Below are 16,567 nucleotides of genomic sequence, written 5' to 3'. Positions count from 1 at the left end.
GGAGTTCAGTATTAAGTGCGAATGGTATTGCATCATTGCAAATGCAAAATTGTAAATGTTTTTGTGTGTATTTTGTTATTGGATTACGGTAAAATTTTGCATTTGCAATGATGCTAGACCATTCGCACTTAACAGTGAATACCGCTAATGTATTTTGTTATTGTACCACCATCCATACAATGTGGGAGATAGTAAATATTTGTAATATGTGTATTTTATTCTCTGTTACTCCTCTAGTTCTATACTATGGATACGTTAATAGAATAAATATACATAGAACGGAAACTAGAAAAACCTCAAACAAAAAAATTACTCAAAATAATCCTATCTACGAGTGTTGTTTTTGTTTTCACATCGTTTTTTTTTACTAATACATTATCACGACTTAGGTTTTTAACAACTAAGTTAGGTTTTTGACAGGAGAGTTTCCAATCTATGTGTATTTATCTATGGATACAACAGTTAGTGTTGATGAGAATTGCAAATACATAATTATTTTAATTTTATGAAATTTAGTTTAAAAAAATTTAAAATATTTTATGACTTTTTTGTATTGTATGTCAAAGTATTGAAAATTTTATATTTTGTATTTACAATAGATAGGTAATTGAGAGACAAATCCTAAGTCTGTTGTCGAAAATGTATTGTCATGTATTTTGTTTTTATACCATTGACCTATCATTAATATAGACAAAATGGATATACAGTGGTGGCCACCAATTTAAGACAAATACTTGAATTTTTTCATCAACTGAATTTTAAGTGCGATAGAGCCATAATAAAAGGAGCTCTAAGGGTAAGAAATTTATTACACTATACAACAAAATCAAATTTTTTCCAAAATTACAAGGTCCGACCAATGAATTTTGATAGAGGAGACAAAAAAAAAAGACACGTCTATCGGCGTTTTGAAAGTTTACATCTGAATTTCATTTGAGGGCGGGTTAAAGTTTCCCAACTCTGGCACATTCTTATTGTTAATCGTCATAAGAAACCATATGATTCTTACATTTTAGGTATAAAATGTGTTCAGCAAAGCTATGTAAAATCTTACGGAGAATATTTTTATAGAATATGTTAACCCTCTATATCCTTAAGGAATGGGTCTTTTTTGTCCTTCTTTTAAAAAAGTGCAAAAAACACCATTAAAACTGGGATTTAAAGGGTGAAACTGTTCTGCAAAAAAATTATACGTGAAATTTTACTATAAGTCCCTGAATACATCAAAATGGAAAATTCAACCAGATAGTCAGAAAAAAGACATAACAAAGAGAGCATAGGGTTAATATGTTTATTTAAAAAAAATTTTTTTGGTCAAGTTGTAGAAAAATAAAACACACTTGGTGTTAAAACAGTCCTCATGCATACATATTTGTGGAAATATTTGAAAAAATAATTGACAATCACGTGGAATTTAGCAAACAATTTTTGTCTTGAATTCCTGGCCACCACTGTATAATGATAGATATTTCAAAGACCTTTGCAACGACGTATATAAGACCATAGTGAGTTGGACCTACAATGGGTCAAAATCGGAAAAATATATTTTTTAACCCGATTTTTTTTTCCCAAAAGATTTTTTGGCTAAATTTTTAAAAAAAAAAATTGAAAAAACAAAAAAAAATTTAAGATTTAAAAAAAAAAATTGAAAATAAAAATTTTTTTTTCGAAAAATAAAAAAAAACTTCGGAAAAAAATTTTTGTTTACGAAAAAATATTTAAAATTTTTATTTTGAAGTATAATTTGGTGAAGGGTATATACATTCTCACCACTTAGCTTTTTGACAACTGAGTTAGGTCTATGACAGCAGAGTTTCCGTTCTATGTATCAAACATATATGTGAAAATAGAGAAATTTTATTGGATTTTTGTCATTGACATTTCTCTTTCCTTCCGATCATGTATGTACTTTTATACCCTTCGCCATGAGTGGCAAGGGTATATATAAGTTTGTCATTCCGTTTGTAATTTCTACATTTTTCATTTGCGACCCCACAAAGTATATATATTCTGAATCGTTATAGATAGCGGAGTCGATATTGCCATGTCCGTCTGTCCGTCTGTGTGTTGAAATCAACTTTCTGAAGCCCCCAAATAACTTACATACACGAATGATGATGAAGTCGAGAAAATCGGTCCACAAATATAAGGAAAAAACCAGGACAATCTCGATTTTTTACCTATTTTTGACCCATATCTGGATTACTAAATCATTATTATAGACAATATGGATATCTAATGATAGATATTTCAAAGACCTGTGCAACGACGAATATAAGACCATAGTAAGTTGGACCTACAATGGGTCAAAATCGGAAAAAATATTTTTTAACCCGAATTTTTTAACCCGAAGATTTTAAAATTTAAAAAAAATTAAAAAAACAATTTCGAAAACAATTTCGAAAAAACAACTGGAAAAAAATTTAAATTTTGTTTATCTAAAAATATTTAAATTTTTTATTTTAAAGTATAATTTGGTGAAGGGTATATAAGATTCGGCACAGCCGAATATAGCTCTCTTACTTGTTTATTATTATATGGAATTTTTTCAACATTTATTTTTTCGAAAATATTTCTATTATCATAAATGTGCCATCTCTAAACCATAGCATAAATGCATAGAACGGAAGGAGAAATATTAATGGAAAAAATTACTCTATTTTTACACATACGACACAATAACACTAACAAAATACATGCAATACATTCTCATAAATTAGGTTTCTGACAATAGGCTTTGGTTTTTGGTTCTCTCTCATTTATCTATCTAGTTGTTATCTATGCTCTAAACGTTATGAGATTTCGGTAAAATTGTATGCATTTGGTTTCTGACGACGGACAATTGGACCTGGTGAGCATCGTAAATCAGAAAAAAGTGCAAAATAAGTGCCATATTTGAAATGTATAGCACTCTATCTGGTTTATGACTCTTTGGCGGGAATTAAAACATGAGCCATTCCACTGCATTTGTATACAAGTATTTTGAATGTTCAAAAGTAGTGCTAAATTTGAAAAACTATTTTCCAACTGGTAAGTTATTTGAACAATTATATTTATTTCTTTACCAGCTAAATCCAAATTTTATTATCACTTTCGATTAATTTAAGATTTTTGGCTTTTCGAGTGTTTCTTTTTGACATAAATTTGGTTATATTTATTGTTGATAATAGTGAGTATCATTGCAATTTAATATTTTTTTTGCAGAAGTAAATCAAAACAATCCACAACGATCTTAAGTGCTCAAAGTTTCCTTTAACGTTGATATTTTGTTTATGAAATGAGTTCGATTTGAGACGTCCACTCAGGCGGTGGTGGTGCGTTGTTCTAAAGTACATCGGCTAAGAGGATTTGGATTTAATTTGCATATACAATACATAGTTTTAAATTATGACGGCGGATATAATTAAGGGTAATAAAAACGAAGTTTTTAAGTGTTAATATTAGAATTTAAGAAAATGTAGAAAAAAAAATATAAAGTGAAAAGTAGTAAAGATCTAGTATGAAGTGTTTGATTTTCTTATTGAACTTCATCTGAAATTATTGTATTGATATTTAATGTAATGAATTTCTTATATTTCCAATTCTCTTAAAACAGGTCCCACCTTGGGTCAACGACATGTTCAAGTATTTCTAATGTTTCTCTGTATAACGGTGAATTATATAGTCAAATACAATGCGGGTGTATCAGTGGTGGCCATGACAAATGCGGAGACCACAAATCCAAACTTTCCCGTAAGTAAAAAAATTTCATTATTTGTGTAATGTTGGGCAACTAACTTTGTCTTCATTTTCATTATCAGGAGTATGAGTGGACAGAAATGCAAAAATCCTATATACTCTCCAGTTTCTTTTGGGGCTATTTTGTAACACAATTTCCTGGAGGCTTCCTTTGCAAACGTTTTGGTGCCAAACTAATAATGTTTGTATCGACTTTTGGTTCGGCTGGTGTGGCTGTGCTCATACCTCTAACAGTAGATTGGGGCGGTTGGCAGGTCTATTGTGGTATTCGTATGATACAGGGCCTATTCCAGGGTCTACTCTTTCCATGTGTACACGCCCATTTAGCCGCCTGGTGTCCGGTAAACGAACGCAATCGTCTAGGTGCTTTGGCCAATACTGGTATTGAATGTGGTGCATTGTTGGCCATGTTTCTGAGTGGCATTGTAGCGGCTTCGACAATTGGCTGGCCTGGTATTTCGTATATGTCCTGTGGTATTGGTATATTTTGGTGTGCGCTATGGCTTATGTTTGCCGCCAATTCTCCCAATGAATCGAAATTAATTTCAGAAGCTGAAAGAAGTTATATAGAAAATTCCAAAAATGCCTTAAAGGAACATGATGTGAATGCAGCGCCAAAGTCTATACCAGTACCCTGGAAAGCTATTTTAAGCTCATGGCCAGTATGGGCTTTATTGGTGGCCAGATCAGCCAACTCTTGGGGCTTTTCGACTTTGCAGGCTGAAATTCCTTCGTATATGAATGCCGTTTTAGGCATGGATATGAAAAATAATGCCTTATATTCCGCCTTGCCTTATTTTGCCATGTTTTGTATGTCGTATGTTTATCTTATTGCGGCCGATATACTTTTGAACCGTCAAATCCTAACACTCAATGCGGTTAGAAAAATTTTCAATTCCCTATCTGCCTGGATACCAGCTATTGGCCTTATACTTGTGGGATTTGTGGACAAAGATCAAAAAACCTTGGCCATTGTTTTGATGACGGCCAATGTGGGCGTTAATGCTGGTTCTACTATAGGCAGTGCTCTCAACACTATAGATTTGTCACCCAATCATGCCGGAATTCTAATGGGTATTGTTAATACTCCAGCTAATGTAGTGCCGATTTTAACGCCCCTATTAGTGGGTCTCATTGTTGAGGATGAGGTAAGTTTTTATTTTGTAGAGTTGATAGTACTTTTTCAATTTAAAATTTATTGTAAATTTTAGACTGATCGCATTGAATGGCAAATTGTGTTTGCCATATCGGCTGCAGTGTTTGCTTTGGCCAATCTTTTCTATATTGTCTTTGGGTCCACAAAATTACAGCCCTGGGATGATGAGAATTTCCTTCTGTCCAAGGATATACAAAATGAAGACTGCAAAAGGAAAACACCATTAGATATTAAGTATTAAATTGAGATTTTAGAATAAGTTTATACATAGTTTTAAGTGGAGTGATAAAAGTTATACTGTTTTAATATATTGCAATAAATTATTATAAAATACATCTCAAGAAAGCAAATATACCTTCAAACATTATAGCATCTATCTACAGATACAAATCCGCTTTAGTTTGTCTTTTCTTTTGAACACAAATTATTGAATGAAAATTTTCATTTTATAAAGATTTTGATACCGAACAAAAATTTAAATTTTCATCCCTCATATATTAAAACCCCACAGCAGTTCCGTACACAGAAAACACAAAGTTTCGTATCCAAATACAAAATTTATAAGGCTTTAATACGAAACGACAAAAAACGAAACGGCAAACATTAGCAAAATTTTGTATGGAAAATATTCAAATATTCTTTTCACAGTATTCTTTATACAAATTGCTAACGTTTCGTTTTATAAAATGAGACCCTAAATTCCAATAAATATTCACAAAGATCACAAAATCAAACAAAACAAGTAAGAAAGTATACAATACCCTACACAAGTAAAAGAGCAACAAAAAATTTTCTTTTAAAATTTCAATAATTTATATTTTTGAGTGATTTTCGGAAGTGGGCCTTATATGGGGGCTATGACCAATTATGGACCGATCACCATGAAATTAGGTCGTGTGATTTATGTCTATATTAAAGTTAACTATGTTGAATTTTGTGTGTTTACCAAAATTTTTAAGCGATTTATACACGTTAAAGTGATTTTCGGAAGCGGGTATATATGGGAGCTATGACTAATTATGGACCGATCGTAACAAAATTTGGTGACATGAATTTTGTGTGTATAAAAATTATTTGGAGCGGAATTTGTGGAGATACATATATAAATTAAACATTTATGACCGATAAAGTCCAATTTCGGGAGGACATTTGTATGGGGGCTAGGTGAAATAATTGCCCGATTTCAGCCAGTTTCAATAGGCTTGGTCCTTGAGCCGAATAAATAATATGTGTCGAATTTCATCGAAATATCTTCTAAATTGAGACCTATACTCTGCGCACAAGGTTTATATGGACAGCCATCCAGCCAGCCGACCAGACGGACGGACATCGGAGTCAGAAAGTGATTCTAATTCGATCGGTATACTTTAAGGTGGGTGTTAGACTAATATTTTTGGGCGTTACAAACATCTGCACAAACGCATAATACCCTCCCCACTATGGTGGCGTAGGGTATAAAAATTCTTAATATTTTTATTGAAAAAAATATTTTTTTCTTATTATACACAATATTTTCTATAGAAAACACTGTTATACTGAAAACATTCTACAGAAAATACGTTTTTTTAGAAAGTACAGTTATAAACAATATTTTCTATAGAAAATACACTATACTTTCTATTGAAAAAAATCGCCTATTTTTATGCAAAATTCAACTTTAGTAACCCATTTTAGATGCCTGAATATGTTCTTAATTATTTCGTAATGGGTTCCGATAACTAAAAAAACAATTTTTGGATTTTTCCAAAAAAATTTGGGAATTGCGGGCAAGGATTTCTATTCAAATGCATGTTTGTTGTCAGTAACTCAATATCACTTTTGACAATTTATCTTTCCGAATCGAAGAATTTGCAACATAATGGCATCGATTTGTTGTTGCATATTTTTGCATTTTTTGTTATAAATGCATATTTTGCATTTTTTTCTTTTAAATGCATACATTTAGCATATTTTTCCATTTTATTGCATATTTAATTTTGTTTTGGATATACTTTTATATCTGTGTACATTGTACATTAGACCGTACCTCAAAAAAAACCTCCGTACACCCCCTAATATGTATAATGTATTTCTGCAAGACAGTTACCAATCATTTTTTTCCGAACGTTGGGGTTGCCTTTTTACATTTTTCGTTATATCATTGCCGTTTACAGTCGGATCTTAAAGTATGATAGATCAATATTTTTGTCTCGGGAAGAAAAATGTTTTGCTGTAAGGGCCATAAACCTCAAGTATCCCGTTCTAGTATTTATCCACCAGATCTTTGTTCCTAATACCCCCTAATGTCAGAAAATTAATGTTTGCAAGAAATCATTAAAATTTTGCTAACGAAGTAATTCGATAATAGCTGCAGAATAGTCTGTAATTAACCGTTGGATGTATACATATGATGTAACGAAATCGTGTTTTTTTGTCAAAGATAATTCGACAACATTTGGTACAATCTTTTCTACTGCTCCAAGGACGAAGTCTATTGAATTTGGTTAGAATCGGTCCATTATTTCTACTGGCCCCCATATAATTTCCTTATATGAAAATAGTGAAATTTATATTTTTCGTTTATTAATAAATATATTCAAATAAAAAACTTGTTTTTATTGCATATTTTTGTCATTTTTAGTGCATATTTTCTCTCTTTATAGTGCATATTATAAGCGCATATTTTTAATTTTTTAGTGCATGAAAATCCTTGCCTTGCTAATAACAAATTAAAAAATTTGTTTTTATTTTCTTAAATAAAAATTTATTTTAATTTGCAAAATTTTGTGTCTTCTCAAACACTCAATCAAAAGCATATTTTCAAATTTTTCAAAAAAGTTTTCAACGAATTATTTAATTGTCAAATATTATACATATATATTTTTGAGAAATAGACAAAATTCCCTATCCACTAATATGGGATTTTATATGACATGTCTACTAGAGTGTCCCTTAGATTTAAATTTTTTGAAATGTTGAAACGGTGAAAACTTTCGTAGTGACCTAAAATACCACCAAACAAATTTTTAGCTTGTTCTCAGAAGGGCAACCCGACTTTCGATTTAGTTTTGAGGTGCATTTACAAGGGGAAACAATGCATTTTTTTAAGTTTTTTTTAAATGTTTGCAATTTAATTTAAAAGAATCGAAACGTGTCGTAATTGTCGTTCTAATAAGATATAAAAGACAAAAATTGGTTAAAAAATGTTTATGTTATTAAATAATCGCCAGGCCATTAATGTGCCTCAGGCCACTAAAACAAAAAATGTTGGAACAAAAATAACATATTTTGAGAAATATTAAAACTAAAGTGTATTCTTACTTAAAATATATCCATATTTACTTGTATATGTATCTTTATAGGATACAGTTAACCTATTCGCAGTGCTCTTACTGGTTAATTTCCATTTTTGTACTGTTATTGTAAATACTAGACTTCATGTTATATTTTTCTTAAGTTTCATCAAAATCGGCCAAAAAATATATAACATTTCGCTATATTTCCATTAGAAATTCTAAATATTGGAAAAATTTACTTTTGCCCTTCACGATTTAAGGGGTAACGTTTTCCGATATTAGGAAAACTTTCAAACTATATTTAAAATTACCTGGACTATAATATTCTGAACAAATTTTATTTAAAATTAATAACAGTAAGGAAATTCGGTTCATTCGCCAAAATATGGCCAAAAAATTAGTTTTTTCTCGAAAATCGCAAAATTTATATCGCAGGTACGGAAAAACTATAGAAGGTATTGATATACATTTTAAACACTTGTATTCCCTATTATGTTGTTAAAAAATCCCCATGTGATGATCAGCAAATTCTGAAATTTATTTAAAAAAATTTTTAAAAATTTGAAATTGGAGTTTTGAAACTGCCGTTAAAAAAAATTAAATTTTTTTTGGTCATACCTGTGAATAGGTTAACGGTATCATACGAGGACAAAAACTAATATACAAGTAAATATGGATACATTTTAGGTAAAAATAAGCTTTTTTAACATTTCTCAAAATATGTTAATTTTGTTCATAAATGTGTTGTTCTAGTGGCCTGAGACACATTAATGGCCAGGCGATTTTTTAATAACTTTAACAGTTTTTAAACAATTTTTGTCTTTTATATCTTATTATAACGACAATTACGTACACATTTCTATTCTTTTAAATTATTTTGCAAAAGTAATTTTTTAATGACAAAATTTTTCAGAAAAATTCTAAAGGGGCCTGTACCTAGAATTTTTTTTTCGTCCATACAATCTTGGAGCACTCTAATGGATGTGTTATTCAATTTGGCAACATTCAACTAATAAAAGGTTTATGGCTTCGCTAAGTCTAAGCAAATTGAAACTGTTATACTGGCATAGTACGAGTATAAATAAATCAATATGAGTTTCTAATAAATCACTATCATTAAAATCTAGATACCAGAGAACGTTTACTGACTGATTTCACGATTACACACATTCAGTCAACCAGTCGGTCATTGGCAGGAATCTCGGCCGAGCAAATATGTAGAAAATAACTGCAAAGAAATAAGCTTAAACATCAGTTAAAATTCAAATTTTGTTTTATATTAATTATTTTGCTCGTGTGCTCTAGACGTGTGTTACGGTTTAAAGTGCAAATAATAATTGAAAAATTTCCTAGAGTGGTTAAAGAAAAATATGAAAATATATACAACTAAATAAAATTAATTAATTACTATTATTTTTTAATTTTATCCTTTTTGAATATATAAAAAGGAGCCACAAAATGACCGCAGTTATTGAAAAAGGTATAAAATTCAAGTGGATTTGAAAAGAGTAATTAAAAGTGGTTTTAATTAAGTGTTTTTTCTTAAATATATCATCGCAATGCCTACTACGGAACTTGTTAAAGATCTGTACAGATGTTGCTGCATAAATTTATGTGAAATTTAATATGGCTTTCATACAAAAAATAAACAGTTTTAGTAAACTATTTTTAATATAAACTATTTAAATTAGTTTTGTAATAAACATCGATGTTTATTACTACTAATTTTTTTTTAAAGCAAGCACGAGCAGCGGTTGTAATTCAATATTTAAAGTGATCTACTATTATTATTATTATTACTGTTGATCTGTTGTTAAACAATTTCATTCATTAAATTGTATGAAATTTTAAAATTTTGCCCTAAGCTTATAAAGTTTTTAAAATAATTTATTTTAAATAAAAAAGCATTGGATTTTAACACGTTTAAAATCAATGTGTATATCAATATTTTCTACAGAAAGAATTTTGTATAACAATATGTTCCATAGAAAGTCTTCTATTTAATAATATAAAAATAATTTTTGAACCAAAAAAAAGGGTCCTGCTGAAATCTGTCCAGACCCTCACATGGAACCTATACCGAACGAAACTGATTCGTTTGAAGCGAGTATTGGTCGAAAAGCGCGCAGAATATGTGGCCAGATATGAAACCGTAATATGCCATCACTAAAACGCACATGCTTCAATACCAATTAAAAAGTATTTAATGGTTGGGAAGTTTTGCATCACCAGATTTATAGTCCAGACCGTTCTCCGTCCGACTACTATTGTTTCGATCGATGCAGAACTCTCTCTCTGGGATACGTTTCACTTTGGAACACAGCATCCGAAATTGGATTGATTTGTTCTTGGCCTAAAAAGAAGAGCAATTATTTTGGCACCGAATCCATATACTCCCAGAAAGATGGGTCATAGCTAACAATTCCCAATACCATACAGAGTAATTATAAAGACGAGACACTCCTATTTGTCAAACAAAAATACAACAAATAATATTTCTGATACAGCGACAAAATAAGAGATAGGTTTTTGACAATTACATCTCGTCTCTATGTTATCCTATGGCCAATACTTTGAATAAATTTATATTGTACAAATGTTTCAATGTAAAAACTAGAAATTGGAAAAAGTCCCGCATGTTTAAGTCACAAATATTCTGAAATTATACTGTAAAGTATGGTGAAAATCGGGCAACATTTGTTTCTAGTCCCGAAACAAGGTCCCCCTTCATAAAATGACTTTAACATTCATAATTGTCTTATAATATCAATGTGCACGAAATTGACACTTTTTTTCTGTCAAGAAGGGCACCCAGTGGCTTAAACTAATTCGGATACGCTGAATTCAGTGGTGCTAACCGATTTTTTTAAATAAGGCTTAACATGTTTTTAATCTTCGCAGTCATTTTAGAACTACATCATGCAGTGTTCTTCTATGTTTACGACACTTCTATGCAGTGTCGTTTTTAGAAAACGGCAAGATTCTATAATTTTTCTGTTAGTTGTTGATTTGAATCCATAAATTTGACTAGTGGAAAATTTAAGATGTATATATTATATCAACATATAGGAAATTCTTTATTCTTTTCCAAAATGTATACAATTTTTAAGAATTAAAAAATTTATAGAAGACTTTTTGCAAAAATATGGGAAAACATTTTAAAATGTTATTATAAATTGTAGATAGATTTTAATCATTTAGATCTTGTTGTGTTTGGAACTTTTTTTTCTATATGCTTAACAGCGTAGCATCATTTTTCAATTTTTCATGCCGTTTTAAAAAACAACAATTTCGAAATTTTACTAAAAAATTATTTTTTGTTTGCCAAAAAAAATGTATATTTCTAAAACGACTGCGAAGATTAAAAGCATGTTAAGCCTTTCTTAAAGATAATTTTATTGCAGAATTTTGTTTTTTTTAGTTTGTTCAATAAACTAAACCGTCTTTGAGTTACGCGAATATATGTTGTGCAACCTCTTCCTTTTTGAAATAACGGTATATTTCGAAAATACGAGCTAACCTAAAAAAACGTTAGCAGCACTGAATTCAGCGTACCCGAATTAATTTAACCCACTGGGTGCTCCTCTTGACAGTTTTCAACTAGCACAGTGTAATTAATATCGTGATGAAATTGGATATAAGAAAGTTTTATATGAACCTAAACCTTTCTACTCACTTTTGTGAGGATCGGTCCATAATTTACCCTACCCCCGATATAACCCCTATATCAGAAAAATATTTTATTGTCACATATTGATGGTGGGTATACAAGATTCTAGTTTCCACTTTATATGTCTTTCTCTATGACCTTAGATACCATAGTTGTAGAGTTAGAAAACCATATATGATTTTTAAATACAAAATATCAATAAATAAAAAAAAAAACTAAAGACGGCTGCAATTATAATATATAGATTCCATTTAAACAAACAATGATGATAGTAATATCTAAAAATGTGATAATATTATGAATTCAGTGAAATAATTCAATGTTTTGTGTTTTATGTGACTTAAATGATATGACACTTTTTATATGAATTAAGTAAGAGTGATATATTCAGATGTGTCGAATATTATATACCCTTCACCTAGACAAATTAAAGTTTGTTTTGATTAAAAACAATTTATTCAATCAGATATCTGTGACCTTTGGAAAGAACATGACAGACGGAAATCGCTATATCTACTTTCCCATCTATAAATGAAAATTTGTAGAAATTACAAACGGAATGATATACTTATTTATAACATTACCATTCGTAGTGAAGGGTATCAACCTATAACAATCTTCTTTACTCAACGTAAATAACACCGTTATAGAGTTCATTTCTCAAGGTCTCCTCTGTGTAGTCCATACATATTATTGTAAATAAATCAATATTGTTATTCTTAAAAACATTCCAATTGCAATAAATAAATAAACTTATATGAACTAAATAACTGAATGACGTTTCGTGATTGAGTGATAAGATTTCCAAGATGAAATAAATCATATCAAAAGTTTTGAGACTAGAAAAATGCAAAAACATTGTTTATTTTGATATTAATCGTGGCAAGATTAGAATGTCGGACAGTGGTACTGAATTTATATTGTTATTAATTGCTAATTGATTATGGAGAGATAATAAAAAAAAATATAAGTGGGTGGTAATTTTTTTAAATTGTATATCGTCGCTGTGTTTGGAAAGGGAGATAGGTGTTTCTTTAAACAACTATTTAAGAGATTAAATTATATATATATATTTTATTAATGAGTGATTGCAAAACATACGATCAATAACAATTTTTTAAATGGAATTTTTATGTAATATTTGTATTCAAATCTTACTAGGAAATTCACCACAAACCTTAAGGGTTTCTGAATTTTAAATACAATTCAAAATTTTACCTGTTTTAAATTTTTTAAAACTTAAAGTACAAATGTTCTTCAGCCAGATTTCAGCAGCTCGTAACAGATAGGACACTTTTGTTCCCACCAAATACTGAGAATTACCTTAGCGCCATAGATATTTGGATTTGGTATCGATCCGGCTGGTTGGACAGTATTCACGTACGATCTCTTACGCTTCGATTTTTTGCAATGTATTCATTTTTCATCGCAAGCAATGATTCGTAAACATTTCAGAGATGGAAATTCGTCTTTCAAGGTCTCTCGGCTTCAATTCGTATGGTTCCCAATTTCCCTGCTTTTGGATGAAACCTGCTGCTCGCAAACATTTTGAAATTGCTGCTTGTGTAGTTCTCAATAATTTTGCGAGCTCTTGGTGAGCTATACAACAATCTTCATAGAATTGTTTGTGTCTTCCGTGTCAAAATCACCACTTCTGAACCAACCAAACAAACTATCTCTCGCACGTTGAAACAAATTGGGAGCAATCGATGTGCTTTAGCGGCACTTTTCTTCAAAATAAAAGAAGTAAAGCAAAGCTTCACGTATATAAATGACAGATATGTACCCTTCAAAATGGCATATAAGTTCTTAGAAACAAAAACCGCGATCAAAATATACGCCATCTATTGTAAATCCCGCATTTTTAAGTCATACAGTTTACATAACATTTATTTTATGATTTTTATTTAATTATTTATAAATTTTTTCTAGGACCCATCTTGGGAGTGCGTCACATGCAGGCCTTATTAATTTTCCTAAATATTACCGTGGTCTATATAAGTCGTCTAAATATTGGAGTTGCTATTGTGGCCATGACAAATGCTGAAACTACAAATCCAGATTTTCCGGTAATATCTAAAATTTTAAACTTTTAATTGTATTAACAAAATATTTACCTCTTTTTGCCAGGAATTTGATTGGAACGAGAAACAAGTTTCTTATATTCTCTCCAGTTTCTATTGGGGCTATGTTATCACTCAATTTCCAGGTGGAGCTTTAAGTAAACGTTTTGGTGCCAAAATTATTATGAATATCTCAACTTTCCTGTCGGCCATTCTCAGTGCTGTAACACCTTGGTGTGTGGGTTGGGGTGGTTGGCAAGCATTTTGTGTGATACGCATATGCCAGGGTATATTTCAGGGAGCTCTGTTTCCCTGTATACATGAGCATTTGGCAAAATGGTCACCTCTGCAGGAGCGTAATCGCTTGGGAGCTTTAAGTCAGACGGGCATAGAATGTGGCACCGTTTTGGCTTTGGGTATGAGCGGTATTATAGCGGAAAGTTCTTTAGGTTGGCCAGGAATTTCGTATGTGTCGGCTGGTTTGTGTTTTGCATGGTGTGTTTTGTGGTTGATTTTTGCTGCAAACAATGCCACCGAATCGAAATTTATATCTAAAGTAGAAAAACATTATATAGAATCGTCCTTAGAACATTCAGACGACTTTCATAAAAATAAAATTCCTGTACCCTGGAAATCTATATGGTTGTCGGTGCCATTTATAGCCTTATTGGTGGTGCGCTGTGCAGAAGGTTATGGCTTGAGCACCTTACAAACACAGATTCCATCTTATATGAATGGTGTGCTCAGCATGCAGATTAAAAGTAATGCTTTATTCTCAGCATTGCCCTTTTTAGCTATGTGGGGCATGTCCTATGTATATGTTCTAATAGCGGACATATTGCAACGCAAAAAGGTTATGAATCTTACCGGTATACGTAAGTCCATGAACACCATAGCGTTCTGGATACCAGCCGCCGGTTTAATAGGTATTGGCTTCTTGGATGAAAACAATAAAACCTGGGCTATAGTTATAATGACTGTGCTGGTGGGTGTTAATAGTGGCTCCACGATTGGCAGTCTCTTAAATACCATCGATTTATCTCCAAATCATGCTGGCATATTAATGGGAATTCTTAACACTATAGCCAATTTTATGCCTCTCATAGCTCCTTTGATAGTGGGTGTTATTGTTACAGATTCGGTAAGGTTTTGTGGATAAACTTTATAAAAGAATTGCAGTATTTTTATTTTTTGTTTTTAATTTCAGTCTAATCGATCCCAGTGGCAAATTGTCTTCATCATTGCTGCTGTCATTTTCTTTTTGGGTAATTTAGTTTATATTTTCTGGGGCACTGCTGAAGCTCAACCCTGGGATGCTGAAGATTTTCTAGTGCCCAAAGATGCTGAAAGTTCCTCTAATAACGATTCACAAGCCACAGCTGAAGTTGATGTCGATGTTAAGGCCATTGAGACTAACACACAAAAAATAAACTAATACTCAAACGAATTAATTTTAAAATGTAGATATTTAATTTAGAATAAATTGCTCATAGATAGAAAGTAGAATTTAAATATATAGTTAAATAAAAATACCTTCAATTTTAATTATATATTAGAGAGAAAATCAGTTTTATGGAAAAAAATTGTTGTTAAAATTTTTAAGAGGCGGGGTGGAATATTGTGACACTAGGCCTAAAAGTTAAGTGCTAAAAATTTGAGCCAAATCGGACAACGACTTCTGGACGCGCATCGAGGTCAAAGTTCAGATTATGCAAAATTTTACTATTTATATGAAATAAATAGGTGAAACTCCTTAACTTTCTAAAATGTTTTCTAGAAATATGTAGAATTATTTATATTAATGAATATTACATTAAAAAAAAATTTTTGGAAATTAACACTGTATCTCCTTTGGGTCAAAATGACCCAAAAACTGTATTATCGCCAAAATTCGGAAAAAAGCTAATTTTCAGATTTGGCTACTAAATAAATAAATTTGCAAAAGAATCGAAATGTGTACGTAATTATCGTTGTAATGAGATATAAATGATAAAATTTGGTTAAAAAATTTTAAAGTTATTACAAATTCGCCAGAGCATTAACGTGTCTCAGGCCACTTGAACAAGATATTTAGCAAAAAAATTAAATATTTCGAGAAAAATTAAAATAAAAGCTAATTTTTATTTAAAATATATCTGTATTTACTTGTGTATGAGTTTTTGTCTTCGTAGGATACCGTGAATCTATTCACAGGTATAGCCAAAAAAAAATATTTTTTTTAAAGGCTGTTTCGAATCTCCATTTTTAAATTTTTAAAAATTTTGTTAAACAAATTTGAGAATTTTTTGATCATCACATAGGGATTTATTGAGAACATAATAGGGAATAAAAATATGAAAAAATTATGTCAATATCTCTTACAGTTTTTCCGTACCTGTGATTTTAATTTTGCGATTTTCAAGAAAAACTGATTTTTTGTCCATATTTTGGCGAATGAGCCCAATTCCTTACTGTTATAAATTTTAAGTAAAAACTGTTCATAATGTTATAGTCGAGGTAATTTTAAATATGATCTGAAAGTTTTACTAAAATCTGAAAACGTTAACCCTTAAATCGTGAAGGTCAAACGTAAAATTTTTCAATATTTGGAATTTCTAATGAAAAGATAGCGAAATGTTATACATTTTTGGGCCGATTTTAATGAAACTTGAGGCAAATATACATT

The 16,567-nt window shown here is 30.7% G+C and overlaps 2 protein-coding genes across 2 annotated transcripts; both read left to right on the top strand.

Moving 5' to 3' along the window:
• The first annotated feature begins 3,387 nt into the window (after positions 1–3,387).
• LOC135961472 (putative inorganic phosphate cotransporter) lies at positions 3,388–5,135 on the top strand. The gene is made up of 4 exons (XM_065512973.1): positions 3,388–3,409; positions 3,596–3,732; positions 3,801–4,886; positions 4,950–5,135. The coding sequence occupies exons 1-4, from the start codon at positions 3,388–3,390 to the stop codon at positions 5,133–5,135; spliced, it is 1,431 nt and encodes a 476-aa protein (XP_065369045.1).
• A 4,492-nt stretch (positions 5,136–9,627) lies between these two features.
• On the top strand, positions 9,628–15,337 carry LOC135961471 (putative inorganic phosphate cotransporter). The gene is made up of 4 exons (XM_065512972.1): positions 9,628–9,649; positions 13,772–13,908; positions 13,970–15,043; positions 15,110–15,337. Exons 1-4 carry the CDS (start codon positions 9,628–9,630, stop codon positions 15,335–15,337), a joined length of 1,461 nt encoding a protein of 486 aa, XP_065369044.1.
• The last annotated feature ends 1,230 nt before the right edge of the window (positions 15,338–16,567 follow it).

Source organism: Calliphora vicina, chromosome 5 (assembly GCF_958450345.1).
Source record: "Calliphora vicina chromosome 5, idCalVici1.1, whole genome shotgun sequence".
In the NCBI taxonomy this organism is placed as follows: domain Eukaryota; kingdom Metazoa; phylum Arthropoda; class Insecta; order Diptera; family Calliphoridae; genus Calliphora; species Calliphora vicina.
Note: the sequence above shows the minus strand (reverse complement) of the source record. Positions and strands in the feature narration are given on the sequence as shown.

Bases quoted from the DNA above. Each gene is read 5' to 3' on its own strand.
- LOC135961472 (XM_065512973.1), top strand. From the start codon at position 3,388: ATGACGGCGGATATAATTAAGG. The intron at 3,410-3,595 runs GTAATAAAAACG...CTCTTAAAACAG, and splicing joins GACGGCGGATATAATTAAGG to GTCCCACCTTGGGTCAACGA. The intron at 4,887-4,949 runs GTAAGTTTTTAT...TGTAAATTTTAG, and splicing joins GTCTCATTGTTGAGGATGAG to ACTGATCGCATTGAATGGCA.
- LOC135961471 (XM_065512972.1), top strand. From the start codon at position 9,628: ATGACCGCAGTTATTGAAAAAG. The intron at 9,650-13,771 runs GTATAAAATTCA...AATTTTTTCTAG, and splicing joins GACCGCAGTTATTGAAAAAG to GACCCATCTTGGGAGTGCGT. The intron at 15,044-15,109 runs GTAAGGTTTTGT...TTTTAATTTCAG, and splicing joins GTGTTATTGTTACAGATTCG to TCTAATCGATCCCAGTGGCA.